Below are 16715 nucleotides of genomic sequence, written 5' to 3'. Positions count from 1 at the left end.
CTTATGACATGGATATTTTTACTTCTCAGAAAAGTGGGAAATAGATCCGTCTGAGCTGGCGTTTATAAAGGAGATTGGAAGTGGTCAGTTCGGTGTGGTCCATTTAGGCGAATGGCGAGCCCACCTCCAGGTAGCCATCAAAGCCATCAGTGAAGGCTCCATGTCTGAGGAGGACTTCATTGAAGAGGCTAAAGTGATGACGTAAGTATAAACCATACCCGGGTGAATATCTAGCACCACCCTGGTATCATGGAAAGAATGTGGATTTGGGAGTCCCACCCGGATTTGTCACAACCCTGCCCAAGCTAGCTGTGGGCCCCGGGAAAAATTTTAACCTCCGTGTGGCCCGGATGAGTTATTTCACCATCCTCAGCCTCAATTTCCTCACCTGTAAAATGAGGGTAACAGTACCTACCTTGCTGGACCAATGTGTGAATTAACTGAGATAATCTGGGAAAGTAACAAAAATGTGTGTTATTTTCAACTCAATTACATGGCATTAATAAGTGCAGTTTTTTTCCTTTTCCCAGAAGCAAAAATGTTGACTTTGTCTAATGAAATATAAGGATAAAATATTTGTTTTCACAGGATTTAGGAATCCTGAGCTTTGACAGGGTGGCCCCTTGTAGTCCCTTGTACCCTGCTCTTACCTGCCCTGGTTTTCCAGATCAGCATTCTGGCTCAGTTGGACCTGTGGCTGTGTCCTTACATCTCTAATCTGGCCTAGACCAGGACAGGTCAATAATTCAGCACGAATTAAATCAATTTTCTTTAAGTATTTGCTCAACATTTACTTAGAGGAGCAACAATATGGTGAAGAAGAAAAACCCAGGTTACCTAGATTCTCCTTTATTACCCAAAGCAATTTAGTTCTAATTTCATACTTGCATACTTCAGTTGACAGACCAACCAACCCCCCCCAAACCTCCAGAGATGATTAAGTGGATTAGCTTATTAGTAGCAATACATTATACGGAGATATATGGACTAATTATATTTAAAATAATAAAATATATGTAGTTATTTTAATTTCTCTAAGAACTTTTTCACTCGTATCTCATTTCATTTATATCTTCATGCTAAAAAATTTAGATCTTGAAAGAAAAGCTGTAACATTATAAGGTCATATTATGCAGGGATAAATAAAGTAAAAATGGAAAACACCCCAATCTTCTTGCCCCTTCTCCCTAAGTGTTCTTCTCCAAGAGTAATTAATACTGGTAATAAAATATTTTAATATAAATACTCTTTATTATTTCTTTTTTTTTTCTTTCTTAATGCATCAACCACCCTTTCCTCCCTCTTGTCTGTCCAGAATTGATTTTTTTTTGGTCTGGGCAACTACAGTTACGAAGTTTGAAACTTAGGAACAGAAGCTGCAAGATCTAGGCCAGGAGCAGCAATAATGAGGAAGCGAAGAGCTTACAGCATGGAAAAGAGAAAAACAGAATGTGGGGCATATCATATTCTGTATCTACAGTGACTTGGGCAGCTCTGCTCACACTCGGGACCCACTTTCTCAGACATACAGCGGAAAGGAAACTGCACCACTTGGCCTGTGGTTGGGTTCCTTTTTAACGCATATCGGTGATGAAAATTTCATAGAGATGGTACATAACCACCAGTGGAGTCTAAACACTTTGAAATGCAGAAACAGCTCTGTTCACTGGTGTATGTTTTTCTTCAACAGGAAGTTATCTCATTCAAGGCTGGTGCAGCTGTATGGAGTGTGTATTCAGCGGAAGCCTCTTTACATTGTGACAGAGTTCATGGAGAATGGCTGCCTGCTTGACTACCTCAGAGAGAGAAAAGGGAAGCTGAGGAAGGAAATGCTGCTGAGCATGTGCCAGGACATATGTGAAGGCATGGAGTATCTGGAGAAGAACTGCTTTATTCACAGGGATTTGGTAAGTGTGGTGCAATTTCGCTGATTCTTTTATGCATTTTATTCAGAAGGACATGACAATGTAGGATGTTCAGTACTTTGAATAATGCATACATTGGCTTGAATTTGAAAACATTTTCTTCTCTATGTAATTGTTTGGAAATGTAACTTTATTTTTAATTGCCCATCGATGCTGTAGCCAAGTCAGGTGTTACCCTAAATATGCCTGAAACTAATCAACCACAGCACTAAATAACTAAGAGTAATTTTCTTTTCTTTTCTTCCTCTCTCTTTTCTTCTCTCTCTTCTCTCTCTTCTCTCTCTTCCCTCCCTCCCTCCCTCCCTCCCTCCCTCCCTCCCTCCCTCCCTCCCTCCCTCCCTCCCTTCCTTCCTTCCTTCCTTCCTTCCTTCCTTCCTTCCTTCCTTCCTTCCTTCCTTCCTTCCTTCCTTCCTATAATCAAATACAATATGTACTGAGTGTCTAGTGAGTGCCCAGTCCTCTGCCAGGCACTGGAGATACGATAGACAAGAAAAAGCGCTAGTGATCGAACCAGGAGTGAGACGGCCCCCAGTGGATGTGGTTTGGTTCTGACAGGACCTCAGCAGCATCACTGGCATGAATGAGGAGCACTAAAGATACTAAATCATTCTGTTCCACCACGCTCAGAGCTGTCCTACCAAAGGAAAAACATTAAGAGCCGAGCCTAGTCTTGCTCTGCATGCTTATCGCTCTGCTCTCCTACTTTGCTTCCTCCCCTTGAAAACCATTTTCCATTTATTCCATATTTATTTATGATATTCATACTATTCCTTCCATGCCCTTCCATGTCCCATTTCTGAGTCCAATGAGAATTCGATGATAAACCCCTGATACTGTCACCAAAGGGAATCCTGTCTTCCATCTCCTGTGACCTGAACGACCATATTATTCACCATTCAGGCAGGAATATTTTGGAGAGAGAAAAGAGACATAATTTCACTGGCCCCAATGCACCATTGCATTGACTTACACATGACTTAGAACTCTCATGGCATTTATTTTTTCTACTTCCTAATTGTTTATATTGTTCACACAAATGCTGGACTCTAAACCCCTTGCAATCAAGATCTAGGAGCTCTTAAAACATCATAATGTGCAGATCATAACCCAGACCAACTAAACCAGGGTCTCTGGAAGTGGAACCCAGCCATCAATAGTTTTTGAAAAATTCCCTGCAGGGTCTGCTGTGCAGTCAAGATTGAGAACCACTGCCTTAGAGCTAGACTCCCTGGGTTGAAAGCTGGCCTCTGTTTCTTACTAGCTTTCTTAGCTAGTTAACCTGAAAAGTGGTATTAATCATAGCACCTTCCTCATGTGGGCTTGTTGGGAGGACTACATGAATTAATATGTATAAGCACTTAAAACAGTGCCGGCACATAGGAAAGCTCAGCAATGCTAACCGTTGCTATCACACAGCGAGACCGTTCTGCATCCCTCACGGCATGTTCCCCAGGGTCCAGCATGTAGCAGCTACTGAGCAGATTTTCGAGTGGACAGATACACGTCAGTTCTAACAGCTCATTCTCCGAGTCTCTGCAGGTTTGCCTTCCCTGCTGAGGGTTAGAATTCACAACTCACATGATGGTTTTGATTTGCTCCAGGTGGCTTCTTGCAGACTGTCCTGTCCTCGGTTTCTTCCATCATTGTTTTCGTGTTCTGTTTTATCACTTACATGCCATTTAAAATATCTCAGCTCACAAGGAATCTTTCCCTGTCAAGGGCCTGCCTTGTGGTCTGGCTTTGAGATCATCGCTGGCCTCATGGACAGCTGCCCACGTGGCTCCTTCTGACCTGCACTTTCAGGATCCGTGCTTTTATTTTTGGATGAAGTACACCACGGATTTGTTGAAAAGAAAAATGTCTATCTATCAAACCATTGACCTATATGAGTCTAACTAACCAGAACAATGGTTTTCTTGATTAGGTTGACTGAAAATGAATTGTTTGGTATCAAATAGATCGTTTCTCTGTTGTAAGATACTGTATTTATTTACTCGACTGTGGTCATTTTAAGAAATGTAACAGTATCATTGTGAATAGTTATATTCAATAAGATACAAGTTTTAAAACACAATTTCGTACTTTTCACTGGCAATTTTAGGTCCCAAAGATATATAATAACTATTCTTTATTTGTCATGTATATTGGACCTTCTTTTTATTTAAAATAAATTTTAAAATGCACATTATTTTTTATATCAAGATTCATAGTTTATCATCTCTTGGGTCCTCATTAAGATTGAGTTAATATTTATTGAGGATACTTTCTGAGAAAGATTAAAAATCTTAAAAAGGAAAAGTGCTGTAATTTCCCTTTTTTCTTTTCTTTAAAGAATCATTAAAATCTACCATGTGAAGGCAGACATATTGAATCGTATGTCACCGACTGGCATCGCCATAGGAATAACCCGGCTGCCCACCCAGGGGAGTGGTGTGGGGCCCGAACAAATGAGGGGACAGGAGAGTAGAAGGAACCCTTGGAAGAAAATCTCATTCAAACTTGGGTTCTTTTATTCTTTCCATAGGCGGCGAGGAATTGTTTGGTCAGTTCTACAAGTGTAGTAAAAATTTCGGACTTTGGAATGACCAGGTACATGATATATTTTTTTACTGTTGTTTACTCATAAGAGAGAATCTTGCATTTGTCTCCCGACAAACTGAAAGATGATACCGGCTTTGCTTGTTTTTCTCCGATCATGTGGCTGTATGGCCTGCTGACCCACTTTGAATTTTAGGATGTGCACCAATTTTAGCTGCGAGGTTCGGATGCTGTGGGCTGTTCTGATCTTCTTCCGTAGCATCATGAATGAAGGTGTGGCATGTCTGAAAATTAAAAGTAATTTCTCAGCCCACTCATTATATACGTAAGAGTAAGAAAAAAGCTTTTCTGAGATATATGTATATATATATAAAACCTTATTTTTAATAACTCCTTGCAGTTTATCTTTTGAGTCCCCTTTCCTTCAGGTTACTAGAAATTTAAACCCAGTTAACTCAGGGTTTCTCCTTGACTCTCTTTAGGGCCCAAACCCAGTTCTGTGTGTTTCTTGGGGCCGTAGTGCTGGGAGGGAGACACTCTGTCTGGTCCTTAAAGATGAGGTGAGGTAGAATGTGAGAAAAAAGATGTGAAATGTGGGGAAGCATTAACAGATAAATTTAAAAGTATTATACTGCACACTCAGGGTGCTACACAGCACAAGTTAGCTCTCAGCTCTTCTCTCAGGTGCTCGTCCTCAGATATTTCTGCAAACAATTCTCAAAAAAGAGAGAGGGGTTAATTTTTAAATTTTTTATTTTATTTTTTTTAAAGGGGATAGGCTTTCTTTTTTTTTTAAATATTTATTTATTTATTTATCTTTAGAGGAGAAAGAGAAAGGAAGAGAAACATCAATGTATGGTTGCCTCTAATGCGTCCCCTGCTGGGAGCTGGCCTGCAACCCAGGCATGTGCCCTGACTGGGAATTGAACCTCGATCCTCTGGTTCGCAGGCCCGCGCTCAATCCACTGAGCTACACCAGCCAGGGCTAATTTTAAAATTTTTTAAAAAGGAGATGGTAGTTGCTACTGATTTCTTTCCACATAGGGTGATTTAATGCTTAGAAGTTTTCTACATCAAATAAATTATGTTCAAAAACTTTTATTTCCCTCCTTCTCTGCCCCAAAAATATGCAGAAAAAAATAAGACATGCAGCTTTGAATTGCACATTTTCTATTATATATTCACTTTTTATTTATTTATTTTTGTAACCTTGGTTGTTAGGCCATTCAGCATGGTTCTTTGCAGATCTTGTTGTAATTAGCATGATCAGTAGGGTATACTTTGGACTAAAGAAGTGCTATGGTTTTCTGAGGCCCAAATAAAACAAACACAATCGAAGCTTGATTTGGAAGGAAACAATATAAGGGCTACTTTTCCACTTTGGAAGCAAAAAAAGAAGCGAGGCAGAAAAGAGAAGGTAAACAGAATCCTTTCAACAAAGAAGGTAGACAGAACCCTTCTTTGCTAAAACACTTTGTCTTCTAGAGTGAATGGAAGGGATTTGAAGTAAGCCAAACTGGGAGGTAACACAAAACACAATGTGCTTTGAAATCTGATGCCTATAGGTACGTTTTGGATGATGAATACATCAGTTCTTCTGGAGCCAAGTTCCCAGTCAAGTGGTCCCCTCCTGAAGTGTTCCATTTCAACAAGTATAGCAGCAAATCGGATGTCTGGTCATTTGGTGAGTGAATTTGATGTTCTTTTACTGGGACTTGAGTTCATAAAATAGGCCAGTCTCTTTGAACTTTGATTTTTTGATATGATGTCACATTTTTTAAGGTCTTTAAAAATTTTTTTTATTGTATTTTTTTCCATTACTGTGCTTTCCTGTCTTAAATATTCTAAACACATCCAGGCTGTTTTTGACGACCGGTATTCTTCACCTTCTCACAGAAGTCTACCTTTTGGATCTTTTCCTTTCCCGTTGAGCACTTGCTATTAAACCTTAACAGAGCATAATAAGTTCTATTGATCTGGAAAACAGACTCAGTCAACATTTCCACACCACAGAGACTTGCAAGGAAAATTGATCTTATGGTGTCACTGAATTTTGATTGTACACATAATTAACAAATTCATTGTCTAACTACTAAGCACCAACACCTAACCTACTTCATTGCCTTCGAGTTTTGTGGACTTTAGATACAGGACCCCTTGGGATCTGTCAATTGATGTTTATACTGTCAATTGACATTCTCCACCGAGAGATGCAGTAGACCAATGTCCAAAGGAGTTTGTTCTTTTAACTGATATTTTAAAAGTTGCAACAAGTGTGTGATACTCTATCTATTCTGTTTCACTCAGACTTTCCTGGGTGGCTTTTTGGGTCTGGAGGCACAGCTGTTCCCTCTGAAGGGTGTGGGTTTTCTTGTCACGATAAGGTTAAACTGGTATCACTGATTTCATTAGCTCTCCGCTGACATGCAGTAGTCTTGGCAGGTGACTTTTTATGCTCTACTGGAGAGCAGTTAAGCTGTGAGGCAATGAATAGCATCCAAGGGCCTCATCAAGTGGTTGCAGAACAATTAGAACTCTTCGGCTTTTATCTGACCGCTTGTCTTTTCCCCCCCTCAACCCCACCTTGGACAGTGAGGGTCTTGAACACAGGGACTAGTCTTGTACTTCAGGATCCTCTGATTCTAGCACAGGCCTGGCCTCTAATCAATACCTAATGCAAATCTGTTATAAGTGAACAATTAAATGAAGTCCGATTGGGAGCCTTGTAGAAGTTTCATGAGTTAATCGGTTAATCAGTTGGTGGTTGCTGAACTCCTACAGAGCCCTGGTAGGTGTTCTGCAGCTCAGCCCAGCAGTTTACCTCCACTGGGGGAGGGGAGGCATGCTGTCAGCCGGCTGGTAAATTCTCCACTCCAGCATGCAGCAGAGCTTCGGACGATTGTGCCATTTTCTGTGGAATGGCAAAAAGTTTTATTGATTTCAGGGTGTGGGGACACAAGAATACTTAGAAGTGAAAATGCTGGCAGCGATTTCTTCCGATAGGGAGGCGAACAAGGACACTGGAAAAGGAAAGGCATTGCTTTCACTTGGAATATTTTCAGGTTCCAGGCCTGTCTGAAAACGAAGACGCACACTGTGCACTTCCCAGGTAGAACTGCTCTCCTGGGTGGTTACGGCTCAAAGGCTGGAAGATAATGCCGTATAGTTTGAAACAGTTCTTGCGGTTCCAAGTGACCACTTCTCTCTCACCTCTGGTTTTTATGCATTATATTTGCAGGAGTTTTGATGTGGGAAGTGTTTACAGAGGGAAAAATGCCTTTTGAAAACAAGTCAAATTTGCAAGTTGTGGAAGCCATTTCTAAAGGCTTCAGGCTCTACCGCCCTCGCCTGGCACCGATGTCCATCTACGAAGTCATGTACAGCTGCTGGCATGAGGTGAGTGTCCCTGACTTTCCCGTGAAGGTTGGGAGTTCCAGCATCGGAGAGCAGACCTGAGTGTCCATCACGACGAGGAATGCGTCCGTTTCTCGGTCATGGCCCCCGAAAGCCGGAAACGCTGTTTCTACCTGAAACCCCCATGACAAATCCTCAGTCCATTTTGCTTCTAATTGTGGTCTCTCATCTGAGAAATTCAGGGTATTTTCCAAATCTTATCTTTCTGAGATTGGTTCCTGCAGCTACTCTGGTCAGAAAAGCCTTGGTGATGAGATGTTCTACACCGTTAAGAATGGGTGGGTGGAAACCAAGGGTAGAGTTAGGTTTTTAAACTTCCACATGGAAAGGGAAGGATGGTGCTTTTATTTGCTCCACGCTAATTTGTCTTGCTTTTCCAAAAGTAATTGGTTTCATCTCTCCTGTGGCATTCAGGACTCCTGATAGAGAGATTAAACGAGAGCGGGAATGAAGGCAGAAAGTGTGCCAGCTACTTCTACCCAGGAAATTATCTCTCAGGAGCCCGGTTTCTTTTTCTCTTGAAATGCCAAGCTTGAAAATAAAGCCGGTGGGGTTATGTCTCGCTCCTGCATTTTCTGGGCATTGATTCAGCACAGCCTTCATATCAGACTCCCCTGTGACCTGGGCACGTCCTCTCTCTTTCCAGCTGACAGTTTCAGCCCAGAAAAACCACAGTGAGGAGTCTCCTCCCAGCTGAAAAAGAAATCACTCAATTCCCAATCGACAAATGCTGGAAAATTTAATATTCAACAGTGCTGTGGTTGTTCACATTCTAGAGAAGTATTAATTATATAAAGATGTCTGGTGTGTGAAAATATTTTACATATGACGGTTTTGCAAGGAATCCTGAAAGCTGTTAGTGGCAAATAGTTGTCTTAAGAGCATCTTTGCCTTAACATTGTACATAGCTCGGGGATATATGTTGTATAGGAAGCAATATACATATACATGTACATGTAATAACATACTTATTGAGATTTTATATTTTGTGGAGAGAAGACAGGGAAGGGGCAGGGAGGACCAGCCAGATGACGTCAGTCTCAAATTACAGTTGGAAAATGAATTAAAACAGTGTTTTGGTTATGTTGATTTACTTTTTTGCAAAACCCGATTTTGCCCACAACTGTTGAATGTTATCTAAAAGCCCAACGTGACTGTAATGGCATTGGTACACCCATCTCAAAGTTTCTATTAACTCCAGAACTTCAGCCCCTGCAAAACACTCCTGGAGTCTCGAGGAGGATTTTCACCTGTGCTCACATTTTTTTTATTATTCATAAACCATGAAGGGTGACGTCTCCCCACTAACCCTGCCACGTAGGGCCTTTGTGAGAACGTGGCTGCATGCATGAGTAGTTCTATTTGCCACAATTTCAAGAGGCCAACAGGTTCATCTGTTCTTCCTCACGGAGTCAAAGCTAAGCCACATCGCTCAGTGCAATAGGAAAACGCTCCAACCCGTGGCCCTGGCCGGGGACTTTGTTGCCTGAGCCTTAAGGCAGAACAGCTTGTTCTCTAAAGTCCTTCATGAAAACATGGCTTTTGCTCTTTAACTGAAATTCATCTTTCCATAGAAGATCAGGTGTAGTCAATAATCAGGACTGAGCTCTGGAGCCTGGTGCTCTCAATGCCCCCTCGCTCCCAGCTCTTCCTTTGCCTCATGCCTGTCAAGTCATCCAAATAGACCTGGGGCAGTGCTGTCCAAGAGCTGTAGTGATGGAAATGGGCTATGTTTCTACTGTCCAAGACAGCAGCTACGCCTGGCCAGTGAAGACTTGAAAAGTGGCTGACGTGACTGAAAACTGAATTTTTAAATGTACTTAATTTTTATATATATATATATATTTATTTATTTATATTTATATATATTAGATTTTATTTATTCTATCTTTAGAGGGGAAGAGAAAGGAAAGAGGGAGAGAAATATCAATGTATGGTTGCCTCTCATGCATCCCCTGCTAGGAACTGGCCTGCAACCCAGGCATGTGCCCTGACTGGGAACCGAACTGCAAGCCTCTGGTTTGCAGGCCCATGCTCAATCCACTGAGCTACACCAGCCAGGGCAAAATGTACTTAACTTTAATGAATTGAAATTTAAGTTGCTACACATGGCTAGTGTTTACAGCTGTAGCCATTTTTATCTTTGCAAAACTCTGTCCTCTTACATTTTCACACTCATACCTCTCTCCTCGGCCAGTCATCTCCTGTGTGTCGGCCACGTTGTCTTTTTCTTCTGTTTGTGGAGAAGCAGCCTGGGTCCCTGCGGGCACGTTCCACAGCTTGTGTCTGAGTGAGTCTTAAGCTGAGCTGACCACCACTGCTTCCCTTTTCCAGAAACCTAAAGGCCGCCCCACGTTTGCAGAGCTGCTGCGGGTTCTCACAGAGACTGCAGAAACTTGGTGACTTGAGCACCGTGCCAATCCAGAGGATCATGTTGCAAATTTGTCCCAAAAGGAACTCCTGCATGGGGCCACCGATGGTGAATCCCTTCCCTCAGGGTTGCTGACTCTTGGAAACTTTGCCAACATCATAGGCTTTCCAAACTTTTAAAAATTTAAGCATGCGTTTGAGAGAGACTTCTGAAGGCTTATTTCTCTGTAACATTCTTCATGGTCCATATGTGAAGATGGAAAGATGCTCCATGGCATTTATAAGAATAACCCTGAGAACCCCTGAGAATCCATGGAAACATCATTCTTTACAGGGCTGAGGTACTGATTTCCTGAAGAGAAGGGGCATTCTTGACTTCAGGCGTCCATGCGCAGAAGATGAAATAAAATTCTGCCAGCTCATGGAATCAGGAGCCTGCCCTGTGGAACCTCATGCATATGAGCTGTACGGATCTTTATGGAAGAGGCAGCTTTACAAACCACAGGAATGTAGGCATTCTGTCTCATATAGTCTTCCCTTTGTTATTTAATACATGGTTTTTGTACATATCTGATACTCTGGGAGACAGTTTTTTGTATTCCAGTTGCAAACATTGTTGTAGGAGGTAACCAAAGTTCTTCTTTGGACAGGTCCTGGTGACATTTCCATTTCCAGTAATGCCCATTGTCAGGGGCCATTCAGAGCCTGAATTTCAATTCCAAAATGTTACACTGTGTCCCTGTGAAGTTGGATGAATTAAAAAGCCTTATTTTGTCATAAAACATTACCTCCTGCATCTTTCTAGAAGATGACTTGGTGTTTCCATGAGAACAAGATGAAGGCAAAAACAAGAAAACCAAATGTTACATTACCACGCCTTTATTTCTGAAATCCAGGGTTTTGGATTCAAGATGATGTAGATAGTATCATAATTTAATCTTATTTTCTCAGGCACTGTTTGCAGGAATGATTGGAACTTGGTCTTTATCATTCTGAGTGCCCCCAAAGCACTCTGGGAAGAAGGGTACAGCAGGAAGTGCAAGTATCCTCACTGTGAGGTCTAACAACTGGAGTCTATTATTTACACCCTATCCTGCCCTGCATCATGGTTCTGAGGGAATTTGTTCTATAATTCTCTTTAGAGTCTAGGTTGCTGGCTCTTGGAAGTTGTGATTTTTCAGTCATTTGCCCACTCTAAGAACAATATCTTTGAATGTCAATAGTACTCAATAAATGCGCATTGAAATAATGAACAGCAGGTACCAGAAGAGCCTTGATAATTCAGGTGGTGGCCTCAGAAATGTTCGTCTGAGATACTAGGCTGTGTCTGAGATGATCACACCCCTTTTCCTTATGGCTCCTGCTATGGGGAAGGACGACAGAGGACCGCTATTACTAAGACCGTAGTTCAAGGAAAATAATTTGAAAGTCTAGCTCAAGAGGGCATGAGACTATCAAGCAGCAAAACCTGAGGGAGGAAAGATTAATGTTATAACAGGAAATAAAGTAGTAACCATATATGCAATAAGATGTCTTTCTCAGATTTTATTAAGCTTAGGAGAACTCAATCTCTGCCCCCAAAGAAAAAAAAACCCCAACATTGGAATGCAACTGACTGTAGAGCACCCGCCATCACTACCAATGCCATGCAGGGAGGTAGTGCAGAGCAGCTCAGAGGTGGGTTATTCTGGAGGTCGTGTGGCGGCGGCCGGGACTTCTAAGAGCGTGTATTGGTGGTGGTAGGTAAATTCTATTCCTTTTAACACTCAGGGAAGTTTGAGACACCACATTAAGAACAGGAATTGTGTTGGTAACTGAGACTCAGATAATGTGTGGACTTGGAATGTCTATGGACAGAGATTTGGCATTCACTGTCTAGCAAAAGAAAAATTTTTCTTGAGAAGTAGTCACAAAACTCCTGGAGGGGAACTATGTTTTTTGACCAATCTTCATATTAGTCATTGATATGAACTCTCTGTGAGTAGGTTAACTAATTTAGGATGAGATAGTACAGTCATTTAATGGTTCTGAATAAGAAATGGATGGGAAGTTTGAAGGTTGGTTGAAGGTAAGAGCCCTAAAGAGAAGACAGGAAGGCAAAGAAGACAGGGAAGCTCAGAAAAACAGAATGAATTTGGAGGTCAAGCTGAAGAGATGATCAGTGTAGACAGCCATTTGGAAAGAATAGCCAAAGGAAACTTTTCTTTTAGTTTTTCTTTAGTAAATTTGAAGTATAATACATGGTCCCACTATTGCGCTGGTAATGTTTCTGAGTGGCCATCAAACTCACAAGACAAAATAGCATTTAATTAATCCAGCACTAAGTTTAGCCTTTTAGAAGGATTCAGGACAGTAGAAAGTACACCCAGCCCTTCAGTTCCAATGGAAGCCTGCCATTTCTCCATGTTCATAGATGCTTGGGCCCCTCCTCATCTGCCTAGGAGAGTGTATGGTTGCTGGTCGTGAGACCATGGTATCTGGTGTTCATCTTGATGCAAAGAAGCTCTCCTCTTGGTTTTCTACCTGCCATGTGGGCTTAAAGTTTAGGGCTTCCCAACCCATGTGCTGTCTCACCGATCAGAGGTTTCACAGAGTACAAAACACATGTCTGGCCCTGGTACCCAACATTCCAGATGTACCTCAACTTGGGACATATCCGAAGGACTGGTGCTGGATGAAGGCAAACCTAAAATCCTCTCAGACAGGTAAGTCTAGGTTTGGGAGAAAAACAGTCCAGGCCTACCACTGACTCTTTGCTCACATACATAAAGTACACAAATCATGTGTATATAGCTTAATTTTCACAAAGTGAGTATGTCTTTATAACTACCATTAGATCAAGAAATGCAACATTCCAGAATTTCACAATCCATTCTCATTCCCTATTCAAGTCGTTAACCTAATAGCAATCAATATTCTGATTTCCAACACCATGGATTAGTATGGGCTATTTTTGAAATTTCTGTAAATGGTATTGTCTTTTGTGTCTGGCTTCCTTCACTTAATGCTTGCTTGATGCATTCATGTTGTCTGTAGTTAGTTATATTCAGTTCATTCTCATCTATGTATAGTCTTCTACTATATAATTATACTACAGATTACCTATTCTACTCTTGATGGATATTTTTACATTACTGTTATTCTATTACAGTTGTCCCAATTTTTCCCCTTTGCCCTTCTCCACCCATTCCACCCCTGACCCCACTCCCACAGTCCATCCCCACACTGTTGTCCCTGTCCATGGGTCATTCATACATGTTCTTTGACTAGTCCCTTCCCCTTCTTTCCACCTCTCCCTCCCTCATCCCTCCCTCCTGGCAGCTGTCGGTCTGTTCCCTGTTTGCATGTCTCTGGTTTTGTTTTGCTCGTTAGTTTATTTTGTTCATTAGATTCCTCTTATAGGTGTCATCATATGGTATTTGTCTTTTACCAGTTGACTTATTTCACCTAGCATAATAGTCTCCAGTTCCAACCATGCTGTCAGAAAAGGTAGGAATTCCTTCTTTCTTTCTGCTGCATTGTATTCCATTGTATAAATGTACAATATATTTTTTATTATTATTTTAAATATTTTATTTATTTATTTTTAAAGAAGGGAAGGAGAAAGAGAGGGAGAAAAATATCAGTGTGTGGTTGCCTCTTGCATGCCTCCTACTGGAGACCTGGCTAACATCCCAGGCATGTGCCCTGACTGGGAATTGAACTCTTGACCCTTTGATTTGCAGGCTGGCACTCAATCCACTGAGCCACACCAGCCAGGGCCATAGTTTTTTAATCCCTTCATCTACTGATGGGCATCTAGGCTGTCTCTACCCCTCAGTGACTGTAAATAGCACTGCTATGAACATAAGGGTACTTAAGTTGTTTTGAATAGGTGATTCTGGGTTCTTAGAGTATATTCCCAGCAGTGGAATCACTGAGTCAAAAGGCAGTTTTATTTTTTATTTTTATTTTTTAGGACATTCCATACTGTTTTCCACAGTGGCTGCACCAGTCTGCATTCCCACCAATAGTGTACTAGGGTTCCCTTTGCTCCACATCCTTGCCAGCACTCATTGCTGGTTGATTTATAATAATGGTCATTCTGACAGGTGTGAGGTGCCATCTCATTGTGGTGGTTTTAATTTCCATCTCTCTGATGGCTATTGAGGTTAAGCATCTTTTCATGTCTATAGGCCTCTGTATGTCCTCCTTGGAGAAGTGTGTATTTGGGTCCTTTGCCCATTTTTTAATTGAATTGTTTGCCTTCCTGATGTCGACTCATATGAGTTCTTTATATATTTTGGAGATCAAACCCTTGTCCAATGTATCATTGGCAAATATGTTTTCTCACATGGTAGGTTTTCTTTTCATTTTAATAATGTTTTCTTTAGCTGTGCAGAAACTTTTTAATGTGATACAGTCCCATTTGTTTATTGTTTCCTTTATTTATTTTGCCTTAGGAGATATATTGGCAAAAATATTGTTATGTGGGATATCTGATGTTCTACTGCTTATGTTTTCCTCTAGCTTTTACAGTGTCATAAATTATATTTAAGTCTTTATCTATTTTGAGTTTATTCTGGTATATGGTGTAAGTTGGTGATCTAGTTTCATTTTTTGCATGTACCAGTCCAGTTCTCCCAATACCATTTATTGAAGAGGCTATTTTTACTTCATTCCATGCTCGTTTCCTCTTTGTCAAATATTGATTAACCATAGAGACATGGGTTTATTTCTGAGCTCTTTATTCTGTTCCATTGATTTATTTTTCTGTTCTTATGTTGGTATCAGACTGTTTTGATTACAGTGGCCTTGTGGTATAGTTTGATATCAGGTATTATAGTCCCTCCTACTTTGGTCTTCTTTCTCAAGATTGCTGAGGGGCGGGGTCTTTTTTGATTCCATATAAATTTTTGAAATATTTGTTCTAGGTCTGTGAAATATGCCATTGGTGTTTTAATAGGAATTGCATTGAATCTGTAGATTGCTTTGGGCAGTATGAACATTTTAATGATGTTAATTCTTCTAATCCATGAACATGGTATATGCTTCCATTTATTTGTATCTTCCTCAATTTGTTTCTGTTGCTTGTTCAGCTGTGCTGCAATATAATCTCTATCCCCCAGTCTTTGTTGCCAACATATGAATATGCTATATGCACAACCTAAAATAAATAATATTTGAGAAGATTGAAATGATTTGGGGTGATAAAAAGGAAAATATTAGAAATTGTAATGCAGAGCAGAGAAGGGAGATTTGACAGAGTCAAGAACTTGAATCTGGCTAAATTATAAAAGATGTGGTTTTTCCATCATATGTGGGATGGACACATTCACATACATATACACGCAGTCATTTGTATCTTTAATTTCTCTCCAAGGAGTGGGGGTCCTGTTAAATGGAAGGCCTGATCTGATGCAAAATTGATAGGTTGGTCCAAACAGGGCTAGGGGTTGGCATTGGAGTCAGGTGCCTTACTTGATGTATAAGGAAAATAGAGAAGGGTGTGGGCAGGAAAGAAGCAGAGAAAATAGCAGGAGGGAAGACCTTGCCTATGGCAGTAAAGTTCTTGAGGAAGCAGAGATATCTGTCATCTTATGTTGTCCTTGAGGTCCTAACACACCCCTGTTACCTCCAGCTATCCAGTGAAGTCAACCTGGCTCATAAATCCATATATGAGTGGATTTTCTTGGAAGTGTATAGTGTGTGTTTTACATGGTGCCGGGCAAAGACCATAGAGAACATACAGAAGGTTAGAAAAAGCACATAAGCCCTCTGATAATCTGTCTAAATCTTGGAGAAAGGTTCAGTTATGTGTCAGTTGTGCAGTTGCTACACTGGGGATGGGGTGGAGGTAGTTCCAGCCAATTGAACTTGATTTTTAGGATAGAAAGAACCTCAGCTAACATCAGGATTACAGACACTTAACTGCCCAGCAACCTGAATAACTTAGAGAATCAAGGAGTTTATGTTTGTGTGATAGCTGCATTAGTGAAAAAGCCAAACATAAATGAGATGCAGAAGAGAATGTATAGCAGAAGAACATCAGCCAGAAATACAATGAAGCAAGAAACCATAGATCAGAACCAGGGTGGAGAGCCATGTCCCTGAGCTATGCCCTTTAGAACATATTCTTCATCCTGACTCTAGTTTTTCTAGATCCAAGGGATCTCCCTATAGTTCATGGTTTCTCAGTCTCTGCACTAATGACATTTTGGGTCGAATAGTTATTTGCTGTGGAAGGATGTGCTGTGCATTGCAGGATATTTAGCAGCATCCTTGGCCTCCATTCACTTGATATAATAGCCCTCCCCCCCAGTGGTGACAACCAAAAATGTCTGTAGAACATTGGCAAGTGTCCCTTCTTGAGCAAAATCACCATTGGCTGAAAACCACTGATCTAGTTACAAAAAGTTCTGGACCCGAGGTCTAGGAGATCCATGAAGCTGAATGAAAAAAAACCCCACATCTTTATTTTTACCAACC

The 16715-nt window shown here is 41.0% G+C and overlaps 1 protein-coding gene across 4 annotated transcripts in view; it reads left to right on the top strand.

Annotated features, from left to right (window-relative positions):
* The window catches only part of TXK (TXK tyrosine kinase), a 56251-nt gene extending 45435 nt beyond the window's left edge, over positions 1–10816 (top strand). For all 4 annotated transcript variants that reach the window (XM_037164849.2, XM_053654901.1, XM_037164835.2 and 1 more), the window contains 6 exons: positions 30–201; positions 1691–1907; positions 4450–4514; positions 6029–6147; positions 7702–7859; positions 10212–10816. In XM_037164849.2, the coding sequence (XP_037020744.2) occupies positions 30–201; positions 1691–1907; positions 4450–4514; positions 6029–6147; positions 7702–7859; positions 10212–10280 (800 nt within the window). In that variant the 3' untranslated portion in view covers positions 10281–10816. The remainder of the gene's footprint in view (positions 1–29; positions 202–1690; positions 1908–4449; positions 4515–6028; positions 6148–7701; positions 7860–10211) is intronic.
* The last annotated feature ends 5899 nt before the right edge of the window (positions 10817–16715 follow it).

This window comes from Artibeus jamaicensis, unplaced genomic scaffold (genome assembly GCF_021234435.1).
Source record: "Artibeus jamaicensis isolate MK-2021 breed Jamaican fruit bat unplaced genomic scaffold, CSHL_Jam_final contig_889, whole genome shotgun sequence".
NCBI lineage: Eukaryota > Metazoa > Chordata > Mammalia > Chiroptera > Phyllostomidae > Artibeus > Artibeus jamaicensis.
Note: the sequence above shows the minus strand (reverse complement) of the source record. Positions and strands in the feature narration are given on the sequence as shown.